This window comes from Nomascus leucogenys, chromosome 23 (genome assembly GCF_006542625.1).
Source record: "Nomascus leucogenys isolate Asia chromosome 23, Asia_NLE_v1, whole genome shotgun sequence".
Taxonomy (NCBI): domain Eukaryota; kingdom Metazoa; phylum Chordata; class Mammalia; order Primates; family Hylobatidae; genus Nomascus; species Nomascus leucogenys.
In genome coordinates, this window is record NC_044403.1 from 20,231,071 (window position 1) to 20,255,359 (window position 24,289).

The 24,289-nt window shown below is 42.5% G+C and overlaps 1 protein-coding gene across 3 annotated transcripts in view; it reads left to right on the top strand.

Annotated features, from left to right (window-relative positions):
* The window catches only part of GRIN2B (glutamate ionotropic receptor NMDA type subunit 2B), a 429,125-nt gene extending 406,295 nt beyond the window's left edge, over positions 1 to 22,830 (top strand). For all 3 annotated transcript variants that reach the window (XM_030804327.1, XM_003265527.4, XM_030804328.1), the window contains 4 exons: positions 5,184 to 5,344; positions 7,127 to 7,314; positions 9,845 to 10,083; positions 12,453 to 22,830. In XM_030804327.1, coding sequence (XP_030660187.1) covers positions 5,184 to 5,344; positions 7,127 to 7,314; positions 9,845 to 10,083; positions 12,453 to 14,309 — 2,445 coding nt within the window. In that variant the 3' untranslated portion in view covers positions 14,310 to 22,830. The remainder of the gene's footprint in view (positions 1 to 5,183; positions 5,345 to 7,126; positions 7,315 to 9,844; positions 10,084 to 12,452) is intronic.
* The last annotated feature ends 1,459 nt before the right edge of the window (positions 22,831 to 24,289 follow it).

Below are 24,289 nucleotides of genomic sequence, written 5' to 3' on the forward strand. Positions count from 1 at the left end.
GTGGCTTCACTCCCTAGTAGGCAGGACTGTTCAGCTAGCATTTCAGCTGGCAAAAGGAAGGCCATACTCAGGGGTCAAGTCTCAGTTTGTCCTCCCTCTACAGTGTGTCTGCTTGAACAACGTAATCTCTTCAGGACTTCGGTTTCCTCATCTATGAAATGGGGCCCTTCCTGTCTGTGTTATTTTCCTATCCAAATCTATGTGTTGATAATTCCAATCTGGGTGACTCCTAGAAAAAGATTCCACATTCAAGGAAGCTCTATGACCAAACGTGATTAATATAGAGTACTGGGCCCAGCATGGTGGCTCTCGCCTATAATCCTAGCACCTTGGGAGGCCGAGCAGAGCAGATCGCTTGAGGCCAGGAGTTGGAAACCAGCCTGGCCAACATGGCGAAACCCTGTCTCTACTAAAAGTACAAAAATTAGCCAGGTGTGGTTGCTCACATCTATAGTCCCAGCTACCCGGGAGGCTGAGGTGGGAGGATCACCTGAGCCTGGGAGGTTGAAGTTGAGGTTTCAGTGAGCCAGGATCTCAACACTGTACTCCAGCCTGGGTGACAGACTGAGGCTCTGTTTAAAAAAAAAAAAAAAAAAAAAAAAGAAAAGAAAATAAAGAGTACTGTATACATTTTCCTACTTTGAAATCAGACTGAGTTTTTTAATTCAATTACTGAGCTCCCTGATATATTAGGCTTTTAAATTTGTTTAAAAATTATTTTTTCAGGGTCCTCCCTGTTCTATTAATGTTAAGACATTCTGGTTCTTGACAGTGCTAAATTTTTCTCCTTCCCAAATTGCCACTCAGGCTAAACAAGTGCCATATAATGTCTTACAGCTTGGGGTAAGTTTTATTACAAGGGCATTTATTGGAAGCATCAGGATATTTGGAAGATTATTTTTCCTTCTTCCCCACGGGCCTCCCTAAACAGTTCACCATGAATGTGAATTTTAGTACAGTTCAAGTTCCAATGACAGCATAAAAAATCTCCGTTTTATGTAAACTTCACAGATCTCACCAAGCTGGGACAAGAATTTTCAAAAGAAAAGGCAAACTCACTGCTTTGGCTAATTCTGAGGCAATGTTCTCTCCCTGTTGGCCTCCAGACTGGCCTAGTTTAAGGAACAAATTAGAGAATAAGAATTTTCAAACTTAGGGAACATTGCCTTACATAGGACAATTTTAAATGTTAGAACTTCATCTCCATAGAAGCAACTAAGAATTTTAAGAATCCATCATGTGGCAGGTATTAAGTATTTTTTTTATATATTATCTTATTTGTTAAAATAATACTTCCAGAAAAGAGGGTAGGTCCATAAATTTAAGTAACTTGCCTGTGTTCATGCAGTTGGCCTGAGACAAAGCTGAAATCCAAATCCAGATTCTCTGCCTCCAGGACCAGCACTTCCCTTCTTCCCAGTACTGACTGCTTGGTTTTTCTGATTATTTTGATTATTATTATTATTTATTATTTTTTTGGAGACAGGGTCTTGCTCTGTCACCCAGGCTGAAGTGCAGTGGCACAATCTTGACTTACTGCAACCTCCACCTCCTGGGCTCAAGCAATCCTCACACCTCAGCCTCCCAGGTAGCTGGGACTAGAAGTGCATGCCACCACGAACGGCTAATTTTTATATTTTTGGTAGAGATGGGATTTCACCATGTTGCCCAGGCTGGTCTCAAACTCCTAAGCTCAAGCGATCCACCCACTTTGGCTTTCCAAAGTGCTGGGATTACAGGCGTGAGCCACTGCACCTGGCCCGATTATTTTCATTTGAAGGATGCCTTAACTATATAAGTCTTGCTATGTTATTATCTAATTCCTTTAGTGTTTTAATAGCTTTATTTTCAAATACTTCTTCCCAGTCGGTGGCTTATCTTTTTCATGATTTTAACTGCATCTTTCAAAAAGAAGTTATTTATTTTTATGAACTCCAATTTATCGTTTACCTTTTTTGGTGGATTGTGCTTTCGGTGTTGTAGCTAAGAAATCTCTGTCTAACTCAAGATTACAAATATTTTCTCCTATATTTTCTATAAGTTTTATAATTCTAGTATTTACATTTTTGATATATGGTCCACTTTAAGTTCTGTGTATCTTACGAGGTGTGAAATGAAGTTCCTTTTTAGCAAACAGATGTCTAATTATTCCAACACCATTTGTTAAAGGCCATCCTGTCTCCACTGAATTGCCCTTGCACCATAGAGGTGTGGCTTTGTTAGTGGGCACTCTATCCTGTTCCAATGATCTGACTCTACGCTAATGCCACACTCTCGTGATTACTGTAGCTTTATAATGAATCTTAAAGTCAGGTAGTGTAAATCCTTTAACTTTTTTTTTCCTTTTTCAAAGTTATCTTGGCTATTCTAGACACTTTATCATTTTCCTTTAGCTTTTATTTATTCAGGGATACAATTACAAAACAGGATTTCGAAATCTAAAAATAATTTAAAATTAAATTTAAAATTACTATATAAAGAGCTGTATGAAAACTACCTATAATGTAGCTTCATCAGGAAGTGAGGCCCTCTGGGCACTGGATTCCATTTAGTTACCATCAAATTGTTGCATATACCTTGCATGGATTGCCATTTTTTCAGAAAAATTAAAGTATAATCATTTATACCAGAATTGTATTGGACATGATTACAATTTTCACTGATGTTTCAGAAAATACCTTGGGCCCTAGAGTATCTTACTCATTATAAACATCAGTTGTCATTGTCCTAGTATTGTGGGGGAATTACTGATTAAAGGGAGTTAATTAGTTGTATTGCTGTCTACCATAGTTATTTACTCTACTTTTGATTTGAGGAATCTCTTTCTTCAACCATCTGAAGTGTTGTATTTGATAGTGATACGCAAAGCATTCTGGTGTCTGTCTCTTCCAGTAAGCATATCCCTATTTACTTTAAGCTTGCTATCTGCTGGAGACAGTGAGCAGTGACTATTAATTAGGCGAATTTAGCTCTGCTCTGTTTGTTAGCTATCAATGCCACTGTGTGATATGGAGCAAATTACTTACCCTCTTTGGGTTTTGTCATTTGTAAAATGAAAGGTTTGGGCTAGTTAACCCTGAGTGGCCCATTTGGCTGAAGATTTTTCTTACTCTTTTGTGGTGTCTTTATCCACTTAAAAATTATAACCCCTTTCAAAATAATCAAACAGAAACTTTTAATGTCAAAAAGCCCTGTGATGAGTCCGAGGGGGAGCTTTCTCAGTCAGGAAGTAGTAGTTGTTGGGTGCATCACAGATTGCCTAACAAACACCACTGCATGACTCTAGTTTTAACCATGGCCAACACTGAGCAATTAAGATGGCATTTATGGCTCCTGGTGCTGAGATATTTTGTGGCCCATGGAACTCCCGTATTCTAAGAAGGAAAAGAATTGCTTCTAATCCCAGGCAATCCCAAAGCTTCAGAGTTCTCCTGAGTTGGCAGGTTAGATTTTCAAATGTATCTCCAAAGTAAATGGTACTATTACTTGAAACCAAGAGGACTTCAAATATCTTCACTGTGGTTCTGATGCCAAAGCACAGCACAGCTACAATGACCATTGCTGTACTAATAGAATAAGAAGCTTAGAGAGCAGGTTTACTAGGAAATGCAGAATAGAGACACAAATTAAAAATAGTATAAGAGAACATTTATTGGGCACTTACTGTATGCCAGGTGCTGTGCCAAGCACTTTTTTTTTTTGAGACGGAGTCTTGCTGTTTAGCCCAGGCTGGAGTGCAGTGGCACGATCTCAGCTCACTGCCAGCTCCGCCTCCCGGGTTCATGCCATTCTCCTGCCTCAGCCTCCAGAGTAGCTGGGACCACAGGTGCCTGCCACCACACTCGGCTAATTTTTTGTATTTTTAGTACAGGCAGGGTTTCACTGTGTTAGCCAGGATGGTCTCGATCTCCTGACCTCGTGATCCGTCCACCTCGGCCTCCCAAAGTGCTGGGATTACAGGCGTGAGCCACCATGCCCGGCCGCCAAGCACTTCTTATGCATTATATTAGTTAATCCTCACAAAAATCTTGAAAACTAGGCATTATCATCCCCTTCTTACAAATGAGGACAGGATGCACAGAGCGTTTATGCTACTTGCCCAAGGTTACACAGTGGTAAGTGGCGGAGCTGGTCTTCAATCCGTATCTGTTTCAATCTAGAGTTTAAACTCTTAATGACGACATCAGAGACTAGCACATTTAGAGAGTAATTGCATCTGTAGGATTACAGTGATCTAAACAAAGAATAACAGGTTCTGATGGATCACTTTGGGGTAGCCTTGATGGAAGAAAGAATTCACAGAAGATTTCTTGAAGAAATTGTTTTGAGTTTTATTTTGAAACGGATATAAATTGGCCTAGAGAGACAGATGAGTTGGCACTGAGATGGACTATATGAGGCTGTGAAAATACAAATGAACAAATTTTGTGTTCAGGAAGCAACATAAAGACTTACGCATTGCAGGGTGATAGCCAGAAATAAAGCTGATGTCATAGGGATGAAAATCCAAGAGGTTTCTCTTTATTATAATGGGCACTGGAGATGTACTCTCAGTCTCAAGCAAGAAAGGGAACATAATTAAAATTGTCTTTGATTGTACAGTTTATCCTACAACTCATGTGGGATAAATATGAGCTTTCAGTGCATCAGGGAAGGTCAAAAGAAAATTTCTTAGCAAAACATATTTGATACTCAACAAATTATCTTCAGGAGTACTGCATAGCTCACCTCACTAAGGCCCTATGGACAAAATAGTGAAATGACTGTGTATTTAGGCCTTTAAGAGACCTGAATACAGATTTTACGTAATTTTTTAGAAATAAAGGTGACTAGTCCACCACAATTAAGCCACCAGCACATTCCTTTGCCCATCAACACTGGTATTGTGTAGTGTACATAAAAGGAACACAGAAGGGTTATAGATTAAAGTCAGGGCTGGGCAAATAGAAATCTCTCAACAATATGTACTAAATTGAATTGAATTGAAGTCTGCTTTCAGATAGCAATTGCTGCTCTTGAGTGAGGGCTAATGTATTTGGTGAATTATAGTTGGGTCCCTTCCATTATAAATCCACTAATGCTAACTTACTTAATGTCTCTTCACATTTTCTAAAATGACTTTTCTCTCTCTCTCTCTCTCCCTCCATCTCCCACTCTGTCTCTATCTGTCTTTCTCTCTCCAGTTCCAGAGACCTAATGACTTCTCACCCCCTTTCCGCTTTGGGACCGTGCCCAACGGCAGCACAGAGAGAAATATTCGCAATAACTATGCAGAAATGCATGCCTACATGGGAAAGTTCAACCAGAGGGGTGTAGATGATGCATTGCTCTCCCTGAAAACAGGGTAAGAACTGCTTCCAAGCTCAGAGTCCTTGATCTGTTTCTCACATTTATTAAGCATACTATTGAATCACATGCACTAGGTATACCATGCTTGGTATCATAAAATGTTAAAGAAGACTTCATTTGCTCTTTATGGATTTCCAAGTTAAATTTGATAGTATCATTTAGACCAGTGTACAAAGATTCCTATGCTATTACTTCTATGTATTTTTTTTACAAATTATTTTCTGGTTGCACTAATGTAACCATGAAATAAGAGTGAAATAAAATGTAGAAGTAGGAGGGCAGAGTGAAGGATAAGGTATTTGTGCCATGTATGAAACAAAGACCTGTTGCCTAAGAGGTGAAAATTATGGTTCTGGTGTCTTATGGACAAGGGAGAAATAAAAGGGGGAAAGTGTAAATGTTTTTAGATAAATTAACAGTAAGAATGTATTGACTGATCTCCAGTGCCAGCTTGTGTTAACACACTCTGTCCTCTAGGGAGTGTTTGTCCATTCATAGGAGTTCATGACCTACACATGTGTTGGCTTGCACAGTCCCAGCCACACTGGTCCCTTTGTTCATTTGGCCTCCACAAGCCACAGCTATGGAAGATAATGGATAATGGGGCATTATAGATGTTGGGATTTGGAGGTCAAGGGATCTCATAGCTGATTTTCTTCGTTGTATGATGACTAACAGCACTTGGACCTTGTCTCAATACCCTGTAGCTCCAGGTCTGGAAAAGGCAGCTAGATGCATGGTTACTTAAAATACTGTTAGATTCTAAATACAGTCACAGAAGATTTCAGAAGATGGAATTTGAGCTTGAAGGTAGGGCCACTTTGGGTAGTCTGACCACTGCTACCCCCACTGTTCTCATTCATATCAGGGCTTTGGTTTTTTGGCGTTCCCCTTTCTATCGGGTACCTAACAAGGTGACTTAACTAATAAAAATGAAGGGAATAATGGTGTTGCTTTTCTTTCTTGCAGACCTCTCTGTTGCCTGTAAGGCTATATCTAAATTTCTTCCTCTGCCTTTGATATGTTTAAATGTTGGTTTTAAATATTGATTCATGCCTTCCTGCCCCTACGCCTGGTCTTTTTCCCTTTTTTATGTATTTCTGCCTTGCAAAGCACAATACATAAAATGAAGTTCTTATATGTTTAGGAACTATATGCTGTAATTTATGTATTTGAGAGATCTGAATTCTTCTGTATTTTGCCTTCTCTTGTAGTTTCACTCATCTGCTCTTACACAAGCCTGTACTGCCACGCCACCACCTCAACCCCTCACCTCTATCCTTGTGCTGCACAACAGAATACTGGAACCTTCCTGACCACAAAAATAACATTGCACATCTATTGAAACACAAACACCTACACTTATCCCCACTCCAGACTGTAATGAACTGAGAAATGAAAAATGTTATATAAATCTAACCCCATGCTATTTGTTGCTCGTTGTGGTGGTTACTTTTCATTATTTCTGTTATTATTTTTATTGATCCCTTTTTACTCCTTCTTCCTTTCAGACACAGTTTATGAGTTGGCTTCAGGCCCAACTTACATTCTCATCATTCCCAGTGGGAAGAAAAGAACTCCTCCTTTCAACCCAAAAGCACATAAAGAACAGCCTGGGATTTAGGCTTTAGATTCTGGCAGAGTTCCAACTTAAACCTTACTTTGAACCAATTCTCCACATAGTTTTCTGGAACCCTACTGCTTCATATTAATGGCCCCATAGGTAGTTTTGTTCTAAAATTCCTCCATTGGATTTGTTTGCTTTTTTCCTGTACAGGAAACTGGATGCCTTCATCTATGATGCAGCAGTGCTGAACTATATGGCAGGCAGAGATGAAGGCTGCAAGCTGGTGACCATTGGCAGTGGGAAGGTCTTTGCTTCCACTGGCTATGGCATTGCCATCCAAAAAGATTCTGGGTGGAAGCGCCAGGTGGACCTTGCTATCCTGCAGCTCTTTGGAGATGGTGAGTTCAAGAAAGGGAAAGTGCCCATTTGTCCTCTACTGATGGCCAGTCCAAAACATCAACCTTTCCTTTTCCTCCATTTCTTTAACCTGTGCATTTCCGGAAAAGTATTTCACAGTATATTGTGTAGTTTTCGGGTATATATTAGTTTCCTATTGCTGCTATAATAAAGTGCCATGCACTGAGTGGCTTAAACAACAGAAATGTCTTGTCTCACATTTCCAGAGACTAGACGTCTGCAATCACAGTGCCAGCAGGGTCAATCTCTTCTGGGGTCTGCAAGGGAGAATCTGTTTCATGCCTCTCCCAGTATCTGGTGGTTTGCTGGTAATTTTGGCATTCCTTATCTTGTAGAGGCATACCCCCGATCTCTGATTCATGTTCACATGGTGTTTTACCAGTGTGCACATTTTCCCTCTGCACATGTCTATGTCTGAATTTCCCTTTTTCTTAAGAATGCCAGTCAGATTAGGGGTTCACCCTACTCTGGGATGATCTCAGCTTAATTATGTTTGCAATGACTCTATTTCCGAATAAGGTCATATCCCAAGGTATTGGGGGTTAGGACTTCAGCATATATATTTTAGGGGGATGCGATAACATCTTTCAACCCATAACAAGCTGAAAGATGGCAGGGAGAGGATTGAAGCAGTTTGTCAAGGAGGTTTGTTTCTGGGTTGCAGGCTATAATCAAACCTTCAGGGATGAAGTAGGAGAACTGATATTAGATGTTTTGTCCAGTCATCTCACATGTGGCCAAAATAATAGATGGAACTGTGGAAGGTCTCTGCTCTTTATGTGTCCAGAGGTAGGGCAGAGAAATAAACTTGCAGCCATCTCTTCATTCTTCCTGCTCTCCCATCTTGCTCTTTCAGCTGGAAGAGGCAGGAGGCAGGGTTAGGGTCCTCAGAGGCAGACACCATCAGCCACTCCCCGGTATCATCCTGGCAGCAGACTGAGCCACCAACTTGAGTTGAAAAAAATCTCATCTTCTGTTTCATTATATTCCTGTCTTCTGCATCCCTCTTCACTTAAGAAACTACTGTTTCTGTTAGCATCACAGAAACTAACTCAGTTATGGATGAGCAGCCAGACCCTACTTGGCTTCACCAGCCATCAGCCAAGTGGCTATCTCAATTATGTCTGCAGAAGCTTTGCTGTTAAGGATGAGATCAGAAGCAGAAGACCACAGTGGATTTTTAGAATCCAGGTGAAGTTGTCTGCTCCGCTAGTTAGGAGAATCATAGTTTGATCAAAAAAATAAGGGAAAAGTGATTTGATTAACATTGGAAATAGGAGGATGTTTTAGCTGGAGTGTTAGCAAGCCATTTTGGTATAAGAGCTTCTGTAATTTTAGTGTAGCTGTCACTCAAAGGCAATAATGGAGACTGTATCCATGAGAAAGAGATGATTTGCAAAAGTTGCCAAAACTTTAGTCAGATTATGCAAGCAAAGTTCAATTTTTTAGCCAAACTAGAACTATGGGAATAGGCAATTTTTCTCCATGAGATTTTCAGAATTTTGCTTGTCTAGAATTAGATGCATTCTAGGGCACATGGTTTCTTTTACTTTCCTTTTGTCTGGGACCTCTTCCTACTTCCTCCTACTTCCTAGCATCTGGTGAAGTGGAAAAAGGTCATTGAAATCTGACATGAATTAAAGCGATCAAAGCACCGTTAAACAATGTATAAAGAAGGCAAGTCTGAATTTGGGGGTCTTATTTTATCCAAGCTTACTCCTCTTTGCTCTTTATTTTCTTCAACAAGAGATCAGTAAATCTGAGGGGCCCTAGGGAATCAATCAATCTCTCTGCCCATCTCTCTCTGCCTCTCTTCTCCCTACCCGATCTGCTTTGCACAATTTTAAGGGCAATCCTCTGAATCACTGGTTCGCTTATGTTATTCCCCACTGTCTATAATATAAAGTACAGAATGCTTAATCTCATACTCAGATCTTCAACACTCTTACGTCAATCTTTTTTATTCAGCTTCTTTTGCCTACTCTATCTTTTTCTGTTTGAACTGTTCTGCATGCCTTTCCTTAAACAAGCCTTGTGTGTTCCCACCGATCATGCTTTTTGTACAATGTAAATGAAAATTCATCCATCCAGCATGCCCACTTCCAACTCCTACTTACTTCACGAAAACCCACTGGCCATGCCATCCACAGAATTAGTGTCACCAATTTGAACTCTTGTTACCTGCAGACAGCTTGTCATTGTGATTATTTATATGCCAATTTATACAGGCTAGATAACGGAGAGTGGGAGCAATGTCTCATGTGTTCATATCGCCTGCAGTATTCACATGAAATTTTTATTGAATGCTTACTAAGTACGTTGATGAATTAATATGTAATGGCATTAATAAGATTACTGTTAACTTTATTCATGTCCTTTCTTTTTGTCTCCTTGTCTCTTTTTCTCTCACGTATCTTTCTCTTTCTTGCTCAATACCCCTCTTTTTCCCTTTTCTCTACTCCTTTCCTGTCTCCCCTTTTTATCTGTTTTCCTTCTCTGTCCTTTCCCCAGGGGAGATGGAAGAACTGGAAGCTCTCTGGCTCACTGGCATTTGTCACAATGAGAAGAATGAGGTCATGAGCAGCCAGCTGGACATTGACAACATGGCAGGGGTCTTCTACATGTTGGGGGCGGCCATGGCTCTCAGCCTCATCACCTTCATCTGCGAACACCTTTTCTATTGGCAGTTCCGACATTGCTTTATGGGTGTCTGTTCTGGCAAGCCTGGCATGGTCTTCTCCATCAGCAGAGTAAGTGTTCTGATTTAAATGCCTAGAGCTTGTTAGGGACAGCTTAGCCTAGCACTGTGCAAAGCAAAGAGAACCAAGAGGACACTATCTCCACCCCCATGTTGCTCAAGCAAGAAACCATATCATGTATGTTTTCTCAGGAGTTTGTGTGATATGATTGCAAGTGGCTCAGAGCAGTGGGTGATACTATATTTCCTTCAAGAAACAGCTTTCTGTGTGGGATTTGGGCAGTTGGTTCTCTGTAAGAACTGACAGATCTGTCAAAATGGAAAATTTGGCTTTTTACCAAATGCCTTTCATCACTATTAGTTGGTTCTGTATAAATTGTATTAACTATCTAATCCTTTAAAAATGTACATTTCTATTTAAATAAGCATATATAACATATCTCTCTTATTTTAACATACAAAGGTATATTATTAGTTGTTTCACTCTATGTTTTAACCATGTGTTGGTTATGGAGAGTTGAAGAGCTTAACAGAACCTTTAGAAATAAGCTCTGACTCATAAGAAATTTACATTCCAGAAACTTCCCTAGTTGGAGCAAGAGTAAAACTCTTAGGTCATTCTTTATTTAGGTCTCCTCTTCATTCCTAGTCCAAAATGAGACACTAGGAAGACAGTTTTATGTATGAACAGGTCACAGGGAAAAGTTTTTTTAAAAAGTGAGCTTCTTTTGGTTTTGTTAATAAAGTGGAGAGACTAATTCATGAGAGGTGAACTCAAATGTCCTTTTAGAATGAAGGTCTAGGTTCCAGATATGGCCAACCAACTTTGACTCAAATGGAGTTTTGTATTAATGAGAAAATTAAATTATTTCATCTTTTCATCATTTTCCTATAGTATTTTACTGATAGAGAACAATTTCTCCATTTCCTCTCTGGCTGTGAGTTAATTCAGGCCATCGAGTGAGCTCAGAACAGGAGGATGGAACTGGGGTGGTGATGATCCCTGAGCCATGTTGCTTCCTTGGTAGCCCTTCCCTAAGATCTCAGATAGGGGAACACTGGAAGCCATGGGAGCTGGTGATGTGTAATAAAAACCCCATTTATAATCCTTTGACACGATCAATGATTATAGAGGAAAAAAGGCTTGGAATTTTCTCTTGAGCTTAATCAGGAAGGGTTAGAAGAACTGGGAAAGTGGAATGACCTTACCTTGAAGATCTTCCATCTTGCTAATGCCCTGTGGGACAATGAGACTTACCTTATCGAAACCTTTCTTCTTTCCCATTTGGCTATGATTCTTCTAACCCTCTCCCCTCTCATTCCCATCCACGGAGACAACTTCCCTTTCCAAATTAGTCCCATTTGTTATAATGACACAATTCAAACAACCTCTTTTCAAATGCTTTCCCTAGCCGGGGAGAAAAGTTCCAAGTTTGTCCACCTTTCCAGGCAGGGAACAAGATGTGAGCAGGAGGTTGGCTTGACTTTAGAATCAAACATACTGAGCCCTCCAGGAACCCAGCCCATTGCCTCTCCTGCACGGTGTCCTTCAAAGCCCTGTACAAAGAGCTGTACACAGGGAGCTCTCGATCAATACTAATTTGTTAAGATGTTAATTATTGATGATAATATTAAGTGAGTGAGAAAGTATAAGAAGGAAGACAGGAGCTAAAGAGAGAATAAATGAGAGAATTCAACAAGGGAGTTATTTATTCCTATTGAGTACTGGCTGTTTATCCCAATTCTTCCCTCCCACAGTGTAGAACACAGCAGGAGAAAAATCCTTCTTTGACCCCAGGGCTTCCTAATTCTCTCTTTCTGTGAATTTTGTTCATGCTTGGCTCAAGAAGAGAATTGCTCAGCTGTTATTTGGTGACCAAAATTCTAAACCTGCTTAAAATTTGTCAGAGCTAGAAAACAGTGACGGTTGTGAGCTACTGAGCTCCCCTGTGCTTTACTGTCAGCCAGGTTTGGCCAGCCATGGCAGAGCAACCTCAGCGTCCATAGAGCATGGCCATTTATTTCCAGGAGGCTGACGATATTGTTTGCTATGGGTCGATATCATGGCCTCATTTTTAAGATGTGAAAATCTAGGCATAGAAAACCACGGTAAGTCAACAGTGAAGCTGAGGCAAAAATGCCATATCTTATGATTCCAGTCCCTTTGCTCAAGTTACTGCGTGTGGCCATGCCCCCCCTCTTATGGCCAGGTCACTGACCTCAGCTCACCACATGACAGTCACCAAATTTAGGGGTATAAATTAGGCAAACTTCTAGCCACATCTAATAGCATATTAGACTCTTCGCTTCATGCTTTCCCTTTTTCTTATCCAGTTGGGGCAAGTATTGGTGGGAGAGTGTTTTTTGTGGTCATTTCTAGCCTCTCTGGAGATCTAACCTGTCCCTCCATTCTTGCTTCAGGGTATCTACAGCTGCATCCATGGGGTGGCGATCGAGGAGCGCCAATCTGTAATGAACTCCCCCACCGCAACCATGAACAACACGCACTCCAACATCCTGCGCCTGCTGCGCACGGCCAAGAACATGGCTAACCTGTCTGGTGTGAACGGCTCCCCGCAGAGCGCCCTGGACTTCATCCGACGGGAGTCATCCGTCTATGACATCTCAGAGCACCGCCGCAGCTTCACGCATTCTGACTGCAAATCCTACAACAACCCACCCTGTGAGGAGAACCTCTTCAGTGACTACATCAGTGAGGTAGAGAGAACGTTCGGGAACCTGCAGCTGAAAGACAGCAACGTGTACCAAGATCACTACCACCATCACCACCGGCCCCATAGCATTGGCAGTGCCAGCTCCATCGATGGGCTCTACGACTGTGACAACCCACCCTTCACCACCCAGTCCAGGTCCATCAGCAAGAAGCCCCTGGACATCGGCCTCCCCTCCTCCAAGCACAGCCAGCTCAGTGACCTGTACGGCAAATTCTCCTTCAAGAGCGACCGCTACAGTGGCCACGACGACTTGATCCGCTCCGATGTCTCTGACATCTCAACCCACACCGTCACCTATGGGAACATCGAGGGCAATGCCGCCAAGAGGCGTAAGCAGCAATATAAGGACAGCCTGAAGAAGCGGCCTGCCTCAGCCAAGTCCCGCAGGGAGTTTGACGAGATCGAGCTGGCCTACCGTCGCCGACCGCCCCGCTCCCCTGACCACAAGCGCTACTTCAGGGACAAGGAAGGGCTACGGGACTTCTACCTGGACCAGTTCCGAACAAAGGAGAACTCACCCCACTGGGAGCACGTGGACCTGACCGACATCTACAAGGAGCGGAGTGATGACTTTAAGCGCGACTCCGTCAGCGGAGGAGGGCCCTGTACCAACAGGTCTCACATCAAGCACGGGACGGGCGACAAACACGCTGTGGTCAGCGGGGTACCTGCCCCCTGGGAGAAGAACCTGACCAACGTGGAGTGGGAGGACCGGTCCGGGGGCAACTTCTGCCGCAGCTGTCCCTCCAAGCTGCACAACTACTCCACGACGGTGACGGGTCAGAACTCGGGCAGGCAGGCGTGCATCCGGTGTGAGGCTTGCAAGAAAGCAGGCAACCTGTATGACATCAGCGAGGACAACTCCCTGCAGGAACTGGACCAGCCGGCTGCCCCAGTGGCGGTGACGTCAAACGCCTCCACCACTAAGTACCCTCAGAGCCCGACTAATACCAAGGCCCAGAAGAAGAACCGGAACAAACTGCGCCGGCAGCACTCCTACGACACCTTCGTGGACCTGCAGAAGGAAGAAGCCGCCCTGGCCCCACGCAGCGTGAGCCTGAAAGACAAGGGCCGATTCATGGATGGGAGCCCCTACGCCCACATGTTTGAGATGTCAGCTGGCGAGAGCACCTTTGCCAACAACAAGTCCTCAGTGCCCACTGCCGGACATCACCACCACAACAACCCCGGCGGCGGCTACATGCTCAGCAAGTCGCTCTACCCTGACCGGGTCACGCAAAACCCTTTCATCCCCACTTTTGGGGACGACCAGTGCTTGCTCCATGGCAGCAAATCCTACTTCTTCAGGCAGCCCACGGTGGCAGGGGCGTCGAAAGCCAGGCCGGACTTCCGGGCCCTTGTCACCAACAAGCCGGTGGTCTCGGCCCTTCATGGGGCCGTGCCAGCCCGTTTCCAGAAGGACATCTGTATAGGGAACCAGTCCAACCCCTGTGTGCCTAACAACAAAAACCCCAGGGCTTTCAATGGCTCCAGCAATGGGCATGTTTATGAGAAACTTTCTAGTATTGAGTCTGATGTCTGAGTGAGGGAACAGAGAGGTTAAGGTGGGTACGGGAGGGTAAGGCTGTGGGTCGTGTGATGCGCATGTCACGGAGGGTGACGGGGGTGAACTTGGTTCCCATTTGCTCCTTTCTTGTTGTTTTAATTTATTTATGGGATCCTGGAGTTCTGGTTCCTACTGAGGGCAACCCCGGTGACCAGCACCATCTCTCCTCCTTTTCACAGTTCTCTCCTTCTTCCCCCCCTGTCAGGCATTCCTGTTCCCATGAGATGATGCCATGGGCCCTCTCAGCAGGGGAGGGTAGAGTGGAGAAAGGAAGGGCTGCACGCGAGCTTCCTCCTGGTGTGGAAGAGCTCCTTGACATCCTCTTTGAGTGAAGCTGGGAGAACCAAAAAGAGGCTATGTGAGCACAAAGGTAGCTTTTCCCAAACTGATCTTTTCATTTAGGTGAGGAAGCAAAAGCATCTATGTGAGACCATTTAGCACACTGCTTGTGAAAGGAAAGAGGCTCTGGCTAAATTCACGCTGCTTAGATGACATCTGTCTAGGAATCATGTGCCAAGCAGAGGTTGGGAGGCCATGTGTGTTTATATATAAGCCAAAAAATGCTTGTTTCAACCCCATGAGACTCGATAGTGGTGGTGAACAGAACAAAAGGTCATTGGTGGCAGAGCGGATTCTTGAACAACCTGGAAAGTACAGTATGATAGTGTCCCACGGTGCCTTGGAGGCGAGAGCAGGTGGATTGTGCGTGCATGTGTGTTCATGCACACTTGCACCCATGTGTAGTCAGGTGCCTCAAAAGAAGGCAACCTTGATTCTTTCTATTGTTTCTTTCAATATCCCCAAGCAGTGTGATTGTTTGGCTTATATACAGACAGAGATGGCCATGTGTTACCTGAATTTTGGCTGTCTCCCTTCATCCTTCTTGAATAAGGAGAATGAAAATTCTTGATAAAGAAGATTCTGTGGTCTAGACAAAAAAAGGTGGTGAGCAATCCTGCAAGAGGAAGGTACACAAACAAGTCCTCAGTGGTTGGCAATTGTTTCAACCAGTTTCAACCAAGAACTTTCCAGGAAGGCTAAAGGGAAACAGAATTTTCACAGCCATGATTCTTTTGCCCACACTTGAGAGCAAAAAGAGTCTACAAAGCTCTTTTGAGCATTTAGACTCTCGACTGGCCAAGGTTTGGGGAGGAACGAAGCCACCTTTGAAGAAGTAAGGAGTCGTGTATGGTAGGGTAAGTGAGAGAGGGGGATGTTTCCAATGCTTTGATCCCTTCTTACTTAACCTGAAGCTAGAAGAGCAGGCTCCTTCCCCCCAAAACTGATTACAACTGCTACGGAGCAGACAATTAAGAGAAATGAGCTGCACTCCATGAGTGCAGCTCAGGAGGTACAAAGAGAGGGGAAGAGACTTGGAAATGGGAGAGGGGGGACAGAGAGGGACCCTCCACCACCTCTTTGGGCCTGGCTCCCTGGGAATGTGACTTGAGCCCAGAGTGAACACTCTTGGTAGAAGCCCTTCTATCTTCTTGCAACACCTTGTTTCCCTCTCAGATTGTACCACTGAGGAATAAAAAGATATACATGTATAAAACTCCAGGGATGAGGGTACCGGCAGAACTGATGCTCCCTTCACTTAACATTGGAAAATTGAGAAGGGAAATGAATAGGTGTCACTGCCGGTCCTGAAACTTGCGGTAGGGCTATTCTATGGGTCAGTTCCACTGTCCTGCCATCCTCCCCTACACAGGGTGGCATCCAGAGAGCCCCGGGTCTGTGTGGAAGCTTGACTGCAGGATCGCCATGTTGCACACAGGACACATAAACCAGAAAGGTGCTCATCCTCCTCTGGAAGGAAGCTGCCATGTCTCTTCAAGTCACTCCCTCCAGGGCTGCTCTTCGCCCTTGTTTGCCCTCACTCGCGACCCTTCCTCATCCCGCCCTTGACTGCTGTCCCCAACCCTTCTCCTTGATTTTTACCTCAGTATCTTTCATTTTAAAGTCAACTGAAGGCCTTGTAAAGCTTTGTTTTCTTTCTAAAATGAACATGGGGGCAAGGGGCTGAACCTCTCACAGATTTGGAGAGAGGAGCATGGAGTGCTTTACCTTAGATAACAGGAAAGACTGAGAGAGGACAGAGGGTGTGAGGCACCTCCAGGAGGAAGAAGGCGAAGGGCCACGTAAACACCGCTTCGCCCTGACTCTGTCCAGGGGTCAGGGACTCATCCCCTCATCTTCCTCTTACCTCACCCCTTTCAAACAAAAAAAAAACCAAACCAACTAACCTAGCGAACAGCAATCTAGAACCAAGGGAGCTCTTTCAGTCTCCGCTGGCAACAGAAATCAAGATGGTGTTTATTTCATATGTAAATATTTTGTTTTCTAATTAATTTTGTATAGATAAAGTGTTCTCTTGTGAGTATTCAGGGTGTTGGGCTGGAGGGAGTGGGGTGGGGATGGAAATGAGAGGGAAAAAGTGTTTTGTTATGGGTTTTCATTTTCCATTGGGGGAATTGTTTTGTATGGATTTTGCTTCAGGGTGTCTGGAAAAAGTGAATGCCCATGGAGGCCACCCTGGTGAAAAAGCCAGGGGAAAGTAATCTGTGTCCATCCCCCCCAGAAAACCAGTCTTCTTACTGGTTTGTCAGAAATGTTCATGCACTTTGGCCAGGGCTTTACATAGGGTTCAATTTGGCTCTATGCAAACCCCAGGTCTGACTCCTATCTTCTAAGTAGACCCTAGGTTACCGCATTCCACAAAGACAGGCTGGTGGCACCATATTTCCTCTGTCAGTACCTAGGGTAGGAAAGATTCCTAAAAGGGCTTAAACAGAATTAAAGTCAAATTAACTTCCCATTCTCGGTGTGACTGCAAGGTTTCAGGAAACTCAATCCTGAGAAATCTCCCAGCGGCCTCCTCTGATGCTGAAACAATCATCTCAGTCATCTGAGTCTTTTCTTCCTTAGGACCTGGGTGCTGACTTGCTCCCTGCCCCACCTCCACTCTCAGAAATCAGCCTGGCAAACACACCTGGAAAAACCTCCACTAACTCTACTTTTTGAAGCATGTGATACCTGGCCACAGAGAGGTAGTGCTGGATATGTGTCTTACAAATTTGCATGCTTTTCTAGAAAAGATGATGGGATCCACTAAAAGCTCAGTGGTGAGATGATTCCCTTAGCAAGATTGCTGAAGTTAGGTTTAGAGGTGAGAGGGTGGGTATGTGAGCAATGGTGCCAATAGTGGCTCTTTAATTGCCTTGTCCTATTACTGCCATCAGGAAGGTGCTACTGGCTTCGAGCCAGGTGTTCATAATCTGGCCTTGGGTTAACCAGACAAATAGAACTTCTTTTCCTAGACTGTTGGCTTTGTGGAGGTTGGCAGCCTCTCTCTATCACAGGATAAAATTTCCAAATCCATTTACCCAGTATATTCACTACATTTTTTCCTATCCTCCCATCATGAAAGCTGTTAGCTGGATAATTTTATGTTTCTAAACTCCTTATTTGGCCCCAATTGGTCACTTTTCCTCAACTGGATATTTGCATTGGGACTAAGTTACTCAGAAAGCTTAAAGAAAGGAAGGCTGGGCGTTGTTAAAATCTAGATGTTACTTAATTCCAGAATAACAAGCAAGTAAAATGCATGAGGAAGAATTCAGCTATAAGCCCAATCTATATCACAGATGGGTATGAAACAACACCCAATCCATCCAAAACTGTGAGATTCCGCAGATACCCTCAAGAGCACCTAATATTCCCATGTTCTTCAGAATCCATGCTTTCTCTCTTTGTACGCTCTATCATTCCCTTCCATTGCAGAAGTGATTGGTGAGTGTGGTCCTGTATGAACTCCTTTCAGTGGCAATCCTTAAATCTCAGCATTTCTACTGACAATAATCTGACCCTTGAATTTGCCTGAGTCGAAAATGTGCACACCCTTCAAAGTGATGCATGTACAGTGGACTTTGTTATTTCAAAATCTGTCACTGTGTATCCTCAGCCAGAACTTGGGAAACATCCTTCATGTGTATTCCCCTGCACTGACCACAGCCATGTTGTGATTGAGGGGAAAATCCCAAATGATTCCATTAAATGTTGCTGGTGTCAGTAGTGCCAAAAACGCATGTATGACGTGATACAGTAGGAGTTGTCTATACAGTTAAGTGACTATCACCCACCCAGTCTTCCGTGGCCATTGGGAGTTGCCCAAGGGAGAATTCTCTGCAGAGTGCTGGTCACCTGCACGTCACTAAGAACTAGGTTTCTTTGGTTCATTTTTTTTTTTTCGTCAGTTTTTAGTTCAAGATTTAGAGACAGAATAGCCAGACTGTTTGGGCAATAAGCTTTTGGAAAAACTATTCCAGAACTCACTTTATTCTTTCAATCATCATCTCTCTAAAAAGGCCCTGTCATTGCTTGACACCCTGTGAATGTCTGTTTTTGTATGTTAGGAATGATTCAGGTGTGCGCATAAATGATGTCACTGAAGTGATACTGATGAATGCATTCAGCATTTCCAGGGATTGTGGCCGTACCTTATGTGCTCTCTGAGCCCAAAGCCATATAGGAAACATATGCTCACTAGGCTGCTACACACTACAGCAGGGCTTTTGCTTTCTTTACTTGGATGTCAGAGACTTTTCCTCCTGTTTATGGAGCTCTTCATGGAGGAGAAGCAGCTGAAGGTGAATAGTCACACTGGGATGGGTCTGGCCTTATGTATGCTATGTGGTCCATGCTGTGTTGAAGGTCCTGAAAAGGTCTTTTTCATTTCCCACCCCACTGCAACTACCGCCTTCCCACACAGATTTGTTGCTTTAGCACTGAGCTGAGCTGCCTGTCATTCAAATGAAAGTAATCCCAGGAAAGGTGACATATTAAGCCATATTAGGGATGTATACATTTAATCACCTAATTTACATTAGGAATCTCACTCCTTTTCCTGGGAATAAGTTATGATACAAGAGAAGAGGAAGGGAGCAGACAGCACTGAGAGCAATAGAGTAGGGAACAAGGATACAGGTTCTAGATGGCAAAGACATTTAAACCATATTTTATACTCCGCCTGCTTTTATTTAAGGCTCATGTGACACCTAAATAGGACTCCTGGTTAGGAATTATTTTCAATACACAATCATATGAGTGTATAATTTATGAATTTCTAAATTCAATATCTTGTAGGGCAGGTTGAGAACTGATTCTTTCTACAGAAAATAGAAGAGTGATGCTTCTCCTCCATTATATGTTACTGAGTAGGCAGCTAGAAAAATCAAATTGAATTAATGATAGAATAAAAGTTACTGTCATTGTCTGGTTTCTGTCCCAGTTTAATTAATCTTCCAATTAGCTGAGTTGGTCTATATCCTATACTTTCCACCTCCATAGGGGGTGCCCTGTTATCTGGTAAAAGAGCCACTTATGACCTCAGGCACTACTTAACCTGGGGGGCAATTGTTTCTTAGGCCTATCAGATGTTTGGGATGACACTAAAATGCAGATTAGTCAGTCTGAGAATGTCTAATATTGATCTGGAGCTAGGATTCTATTCTAGTTTGGCGGGGTGGGGGGGGTTCCAGTATTGTATAAAATCATAGGATATCTGAGAACATCCCACCCTCAACTCATTCCAACCACATTGATTCAGTCACACAGTGGCCCTGTGAGTTCTATGACTTAGAAGAGATAGCCTATCTATTCCCACAACAAAGGCCCTTACCCAAAACCTTAAATTGAAAGCCAGTGCTACTTTCATGCCTTGGAGAGATCTGTGAAGTTTAGGGCTTCTCATTTACAATATTGAAGCAAGAGAAAAGAATTTTTTGTTCAGAGTAATGGGTTAGAATAGCAGTACTGGGAATAAGTGGGGAAAGTTAGAAATCTTCCACTTTTCTCTCTACATCTCTCAGAGCTCCGTACAGTGAGTTTCTGGAGCTGCTTCATGCTTTGAATGTAATTGCTGGGTTGATTATGTGGTTAAGGGCTCTTGAAAGAACTGAAGGTGAAAAGCAGAGTAGATGAGTAGAATTCCTCAGAGCCTTGGCACTCTGGTGTGTAGAATCTGTGTTTTGGAAAAGGTAAAAGAACTCAGTGCAAGAATTAAGGTACAATGAAAAAGCACAACACTAAGCCCAATTTAAACTGTTATTTTAAAGATTAGGTTTCCACACTTTAAACCTGAACTCTTTTATCAGTAATTATTTTAGTGTTGTGATGTAGGGGGTGGAGCAGATTCTAGTACTATGCAGGAGAAAAAAATAAAAGCTCTCTGGTTAAATATGTGAGTTTAATTAAACTAACGTCTATTGTGCACGTACTATGTCCCTAGGCTAGTTCTGTGAATGATATAAAAGGTTTCAAAATGGGGTATATTGTACTCACGTAGAATATATGAATGCATAAGTATAAAACATGTAAATGTATGTATAAATAGGTATGCATACATTTGTATGATTATACATGCAAGTTTAATATTTTCTGGTTTCAAGGTAGGAGTCAAAGATATCCATTATGTTATTTGAAAAAACATTGCAGAGATTCAGCTTCCCATGTCATGACCAGGCCTGGACTTCTTTTCAAATTATTACACCTCCCAGAGCTAAAACTCTGGGATTTCCTCCCTAACCACAACTTTGCCTTTTCTATATCTTCCTTCCTTCAAGACCCCTCTGTTGTTCTGGTCCATAAATCCATCTGGCCTCATTGACTTCCTTCTTTGGTCTAACCCTGTATTTACCCACATTAGCAATATTCTCACTGGCAATTCCTTTTTCCTCTTGCCATCTCACTACACCAACCATGCTTAGCTAACTGCATCCCATCCCCTTGTCATTCATTGCATCTCCAAGAAAAGCAAGTCTTAAACCTGTGCTGAAGAGAAAAAATTCAATCAATTTAACCTCACCTGAACCCTACTCACTTGGACTTTTTAATTTCTCCAATGTTGACTCGGTGTCACATTCTGTGTTTGTTAAATTTGTTTTATTTTCCTTTCATGTTCATGTCCTGTCTTTCAACAGGCAATCTTTCCTACTGTGTTCGCAAGAAAATCTGATTATTGAATCCTCACATACGCTGTCCTCTCTGCCTTTAGATTTTTCTTGTCTTTCACACATCTTTCCCATCCTTTCTCCCAACTGAGTGCACCTCTTCTCTATGCTCTGACCTCTTCTGAGGTGCTCTCCAGCCAATTGTACTTCTGTCTTTTGCATCTTTAATTCCTTCCACACATCTACCTGCAACTATCTCAAAAACACCAATCCTACAACTATCTCTAAAGACAAATCTCTCAATCCAATTTGACTCTTGAATTTCTGTCCTATCTCTGTTTATCTTTTCATTTCCGAACTTCTCAAAAGGGTAGTCTTTCTTTCTCCACTTCCTCACCTTATGCTCCTGGCTTCATCAATGGGCTACACCCTACCACTCTTCTGAAACTACTCTCAGGCAACATTCCAATGAAGTTCTTGTTACGAAAGTCAATAGCCTTTTTTCTTTACTTTCCCTGCTCTTCAGCCTCATTGACAATTACCAGTGGGAGGCAATACATTCTGGTTTTAATCTTAGTTCTCTGGTCCTGTTACCTCATTGGTTCCTGCTCTTCCTCTTATCTCCTTAGCATTGACTTGCCATGGTATATCTGAGCTTGACCCTCTTCTCCTTATCTTAATGCTTCTGTAGCAATCTTTCTGTCTTCTATGATTTCAATAACTCTTTGAATGAACAAGAATCCCAAATCTTCACTTTTAGCCCCTACCTTTTGCTTTTCCTTCATACACATACTTCCAGTCACCTTCTGAACACTCAACTTCATCTTGACACAAATATCTAAGACCATTGCTGCAAACCAACATAATCACCAAGTTCCTCCTTTTGCTTAATGGTATCACCATGTCTTCTGTCACTAAACTCAAGCTTTTCAGGCAGTTTTGCCTCCTCCATTTCCTTCATCCTGCATATCTAAAAATTTGAAAAGCCTACTAATTCTTCCCCCTAAGGTTTCCAGTCTTCCCTTTTCATTCAGACCCTTACTTCTAGTCTGGATTATTTCAGTGTCTTTTAGCATTGTTCCAATATTTTATATTTGAATCTACTCTTGTCAGTTCTCACTTCCTAAATATAAATCAGATGTCATTCTTCAGATCAAGAAACAACCTTCAGTGGGCTTCACTTGCCGTAGTCTGCCAGCAATAATTTCTTGTTACTTGACTATGTGTGTGCCCCATAATCCAGACAAGCTGAATAACATTTGTTTCAACTTTCCCTACCAGCTTGTTTTCCCACTTGCGTCTTCCCTTAAACTGTTCCCTTTGCCCAAAATACTCTCCTTCCTATCTCCCATCTCACTCCCTTCTTGATAACATCCATTCCCTCTATATAAGTCTTCAAAGACCAGAACAACTTCATCTTCCATCCAGAAAATAATTTTAGGCATTTTACGAATGCCCATAACACTTTCGTTGTATCTCCCTAGTGGCAGCCATCATATGCCATCTTATTTCATAGGTATTTGGTTATACATCTCGTCTCTCCTGCTACAGCATAAGTTCCCTGTGTTCAGGGCCATGTATTTTTAAATCTTTTTATCTCCTGTAGCACTAAACAGAGTGCCTTGTATATGAAAGGCATTAGTAAATAGTTGATAAATTATAATTGAGAAGGAGTCACTTTATTTTGCCCATTTGTATCTGCAGTAGCACCTAAGGACGAATCCCCCTAGTTTATATATCTGCACACACAATCACATGTATATGCTACATGTATACAGTTCATTATTTCAAATGAAATCTGGATTGTTCTAAGTGCTTTGTCCTTTGAAGTTGTTTTGGACTGTTTTATGGTTAGGAAAGTGTACTTGGAACACCACATGTACTCAAACAAGTAAGTGACAGAGGGAGAAACTATGAAGGATATTGATCAGATTTTAGGTATCGCCTTTTCAGATGCTTTGGGTAGAGCTTATATCCAGACACTTTACTAACAAGATTGAGTCTCTAACGACCTGATCCATGCTGGGATTGATTTGTGATCCAATATTTAGCTTCTTTTTTAAACTTGCAACACCAAAAGAACCTTGTCACAGTTCTGGCTCACTAATCACACAGCCTTGTAGACCCCAGGTGGTGGTCCAATAGGACCAGTGTATTTCACTACACACTATTTCCACATTTGTGGCCTTGGGGGAACTGTCCGTGCTGGTCACCACCTTGTCTTTGTATTTCTTTCCTGGGTTCTGTGGCTTCTCGCCCTTTCTGAGGCTTTGTCTATAGGATCACTTCTCCCAAAGGGAGGATAAGAGTTGAGGTAATTGAGCACTTTACCTCTTATCTGTATATTTCCAGTGAAAGTAAATTAGGACTTGAATGAGCTGGCTCAGAGAGAATTCTAGTCTCTAAACTACTCCTTTCTCTGTAAATATAAAGGGATTCATTACCTCAGGGGGAGACAACATCACTTCTGACCTTATGACCCTCCCTTATCCTCTGGTCCCTGTATTCTTGAAGCCCTGTTTACCCTTCCTCCTCCTCTCTTGGCTCTACTTAGCAATCTATTGTTCTTCCTCGCCAGTGTCAGTCTCTCTGCCTCTGAAGAAACTCTTGGAGCTGTTACTGCCCTTTAACTTCAGCTGCTCTGGTAACCGATAATGTTTTCTTTCCTTCTCCTGGCCATCCTTCTCTGTAAATCTCATTGTGCCATTGGCCATGAATTATTCCCCTTTGGGAGGCATCTTCTGCCACTGTGTGCTAATTTAAAGCATACTATAGAGAACTGAACTCAAATAAGTTACAGGCAGTGACAAGTCTCTTTTTTAAAAAAAAGTGAATAAAGTCCATTCTTCAATGAGACAGGAGTGGGTAGGACAATTATTGGCAAGGCAGGGCAAAACTTGTGACAACTTGGGAGATACCTAGTAAAAATTAAAATATAAGTCTAGAGAGATAATTTTGCTTTTCAAAAGTCCTATTGGGTCTAGATAGTCTTGCTCCTGAAAATGA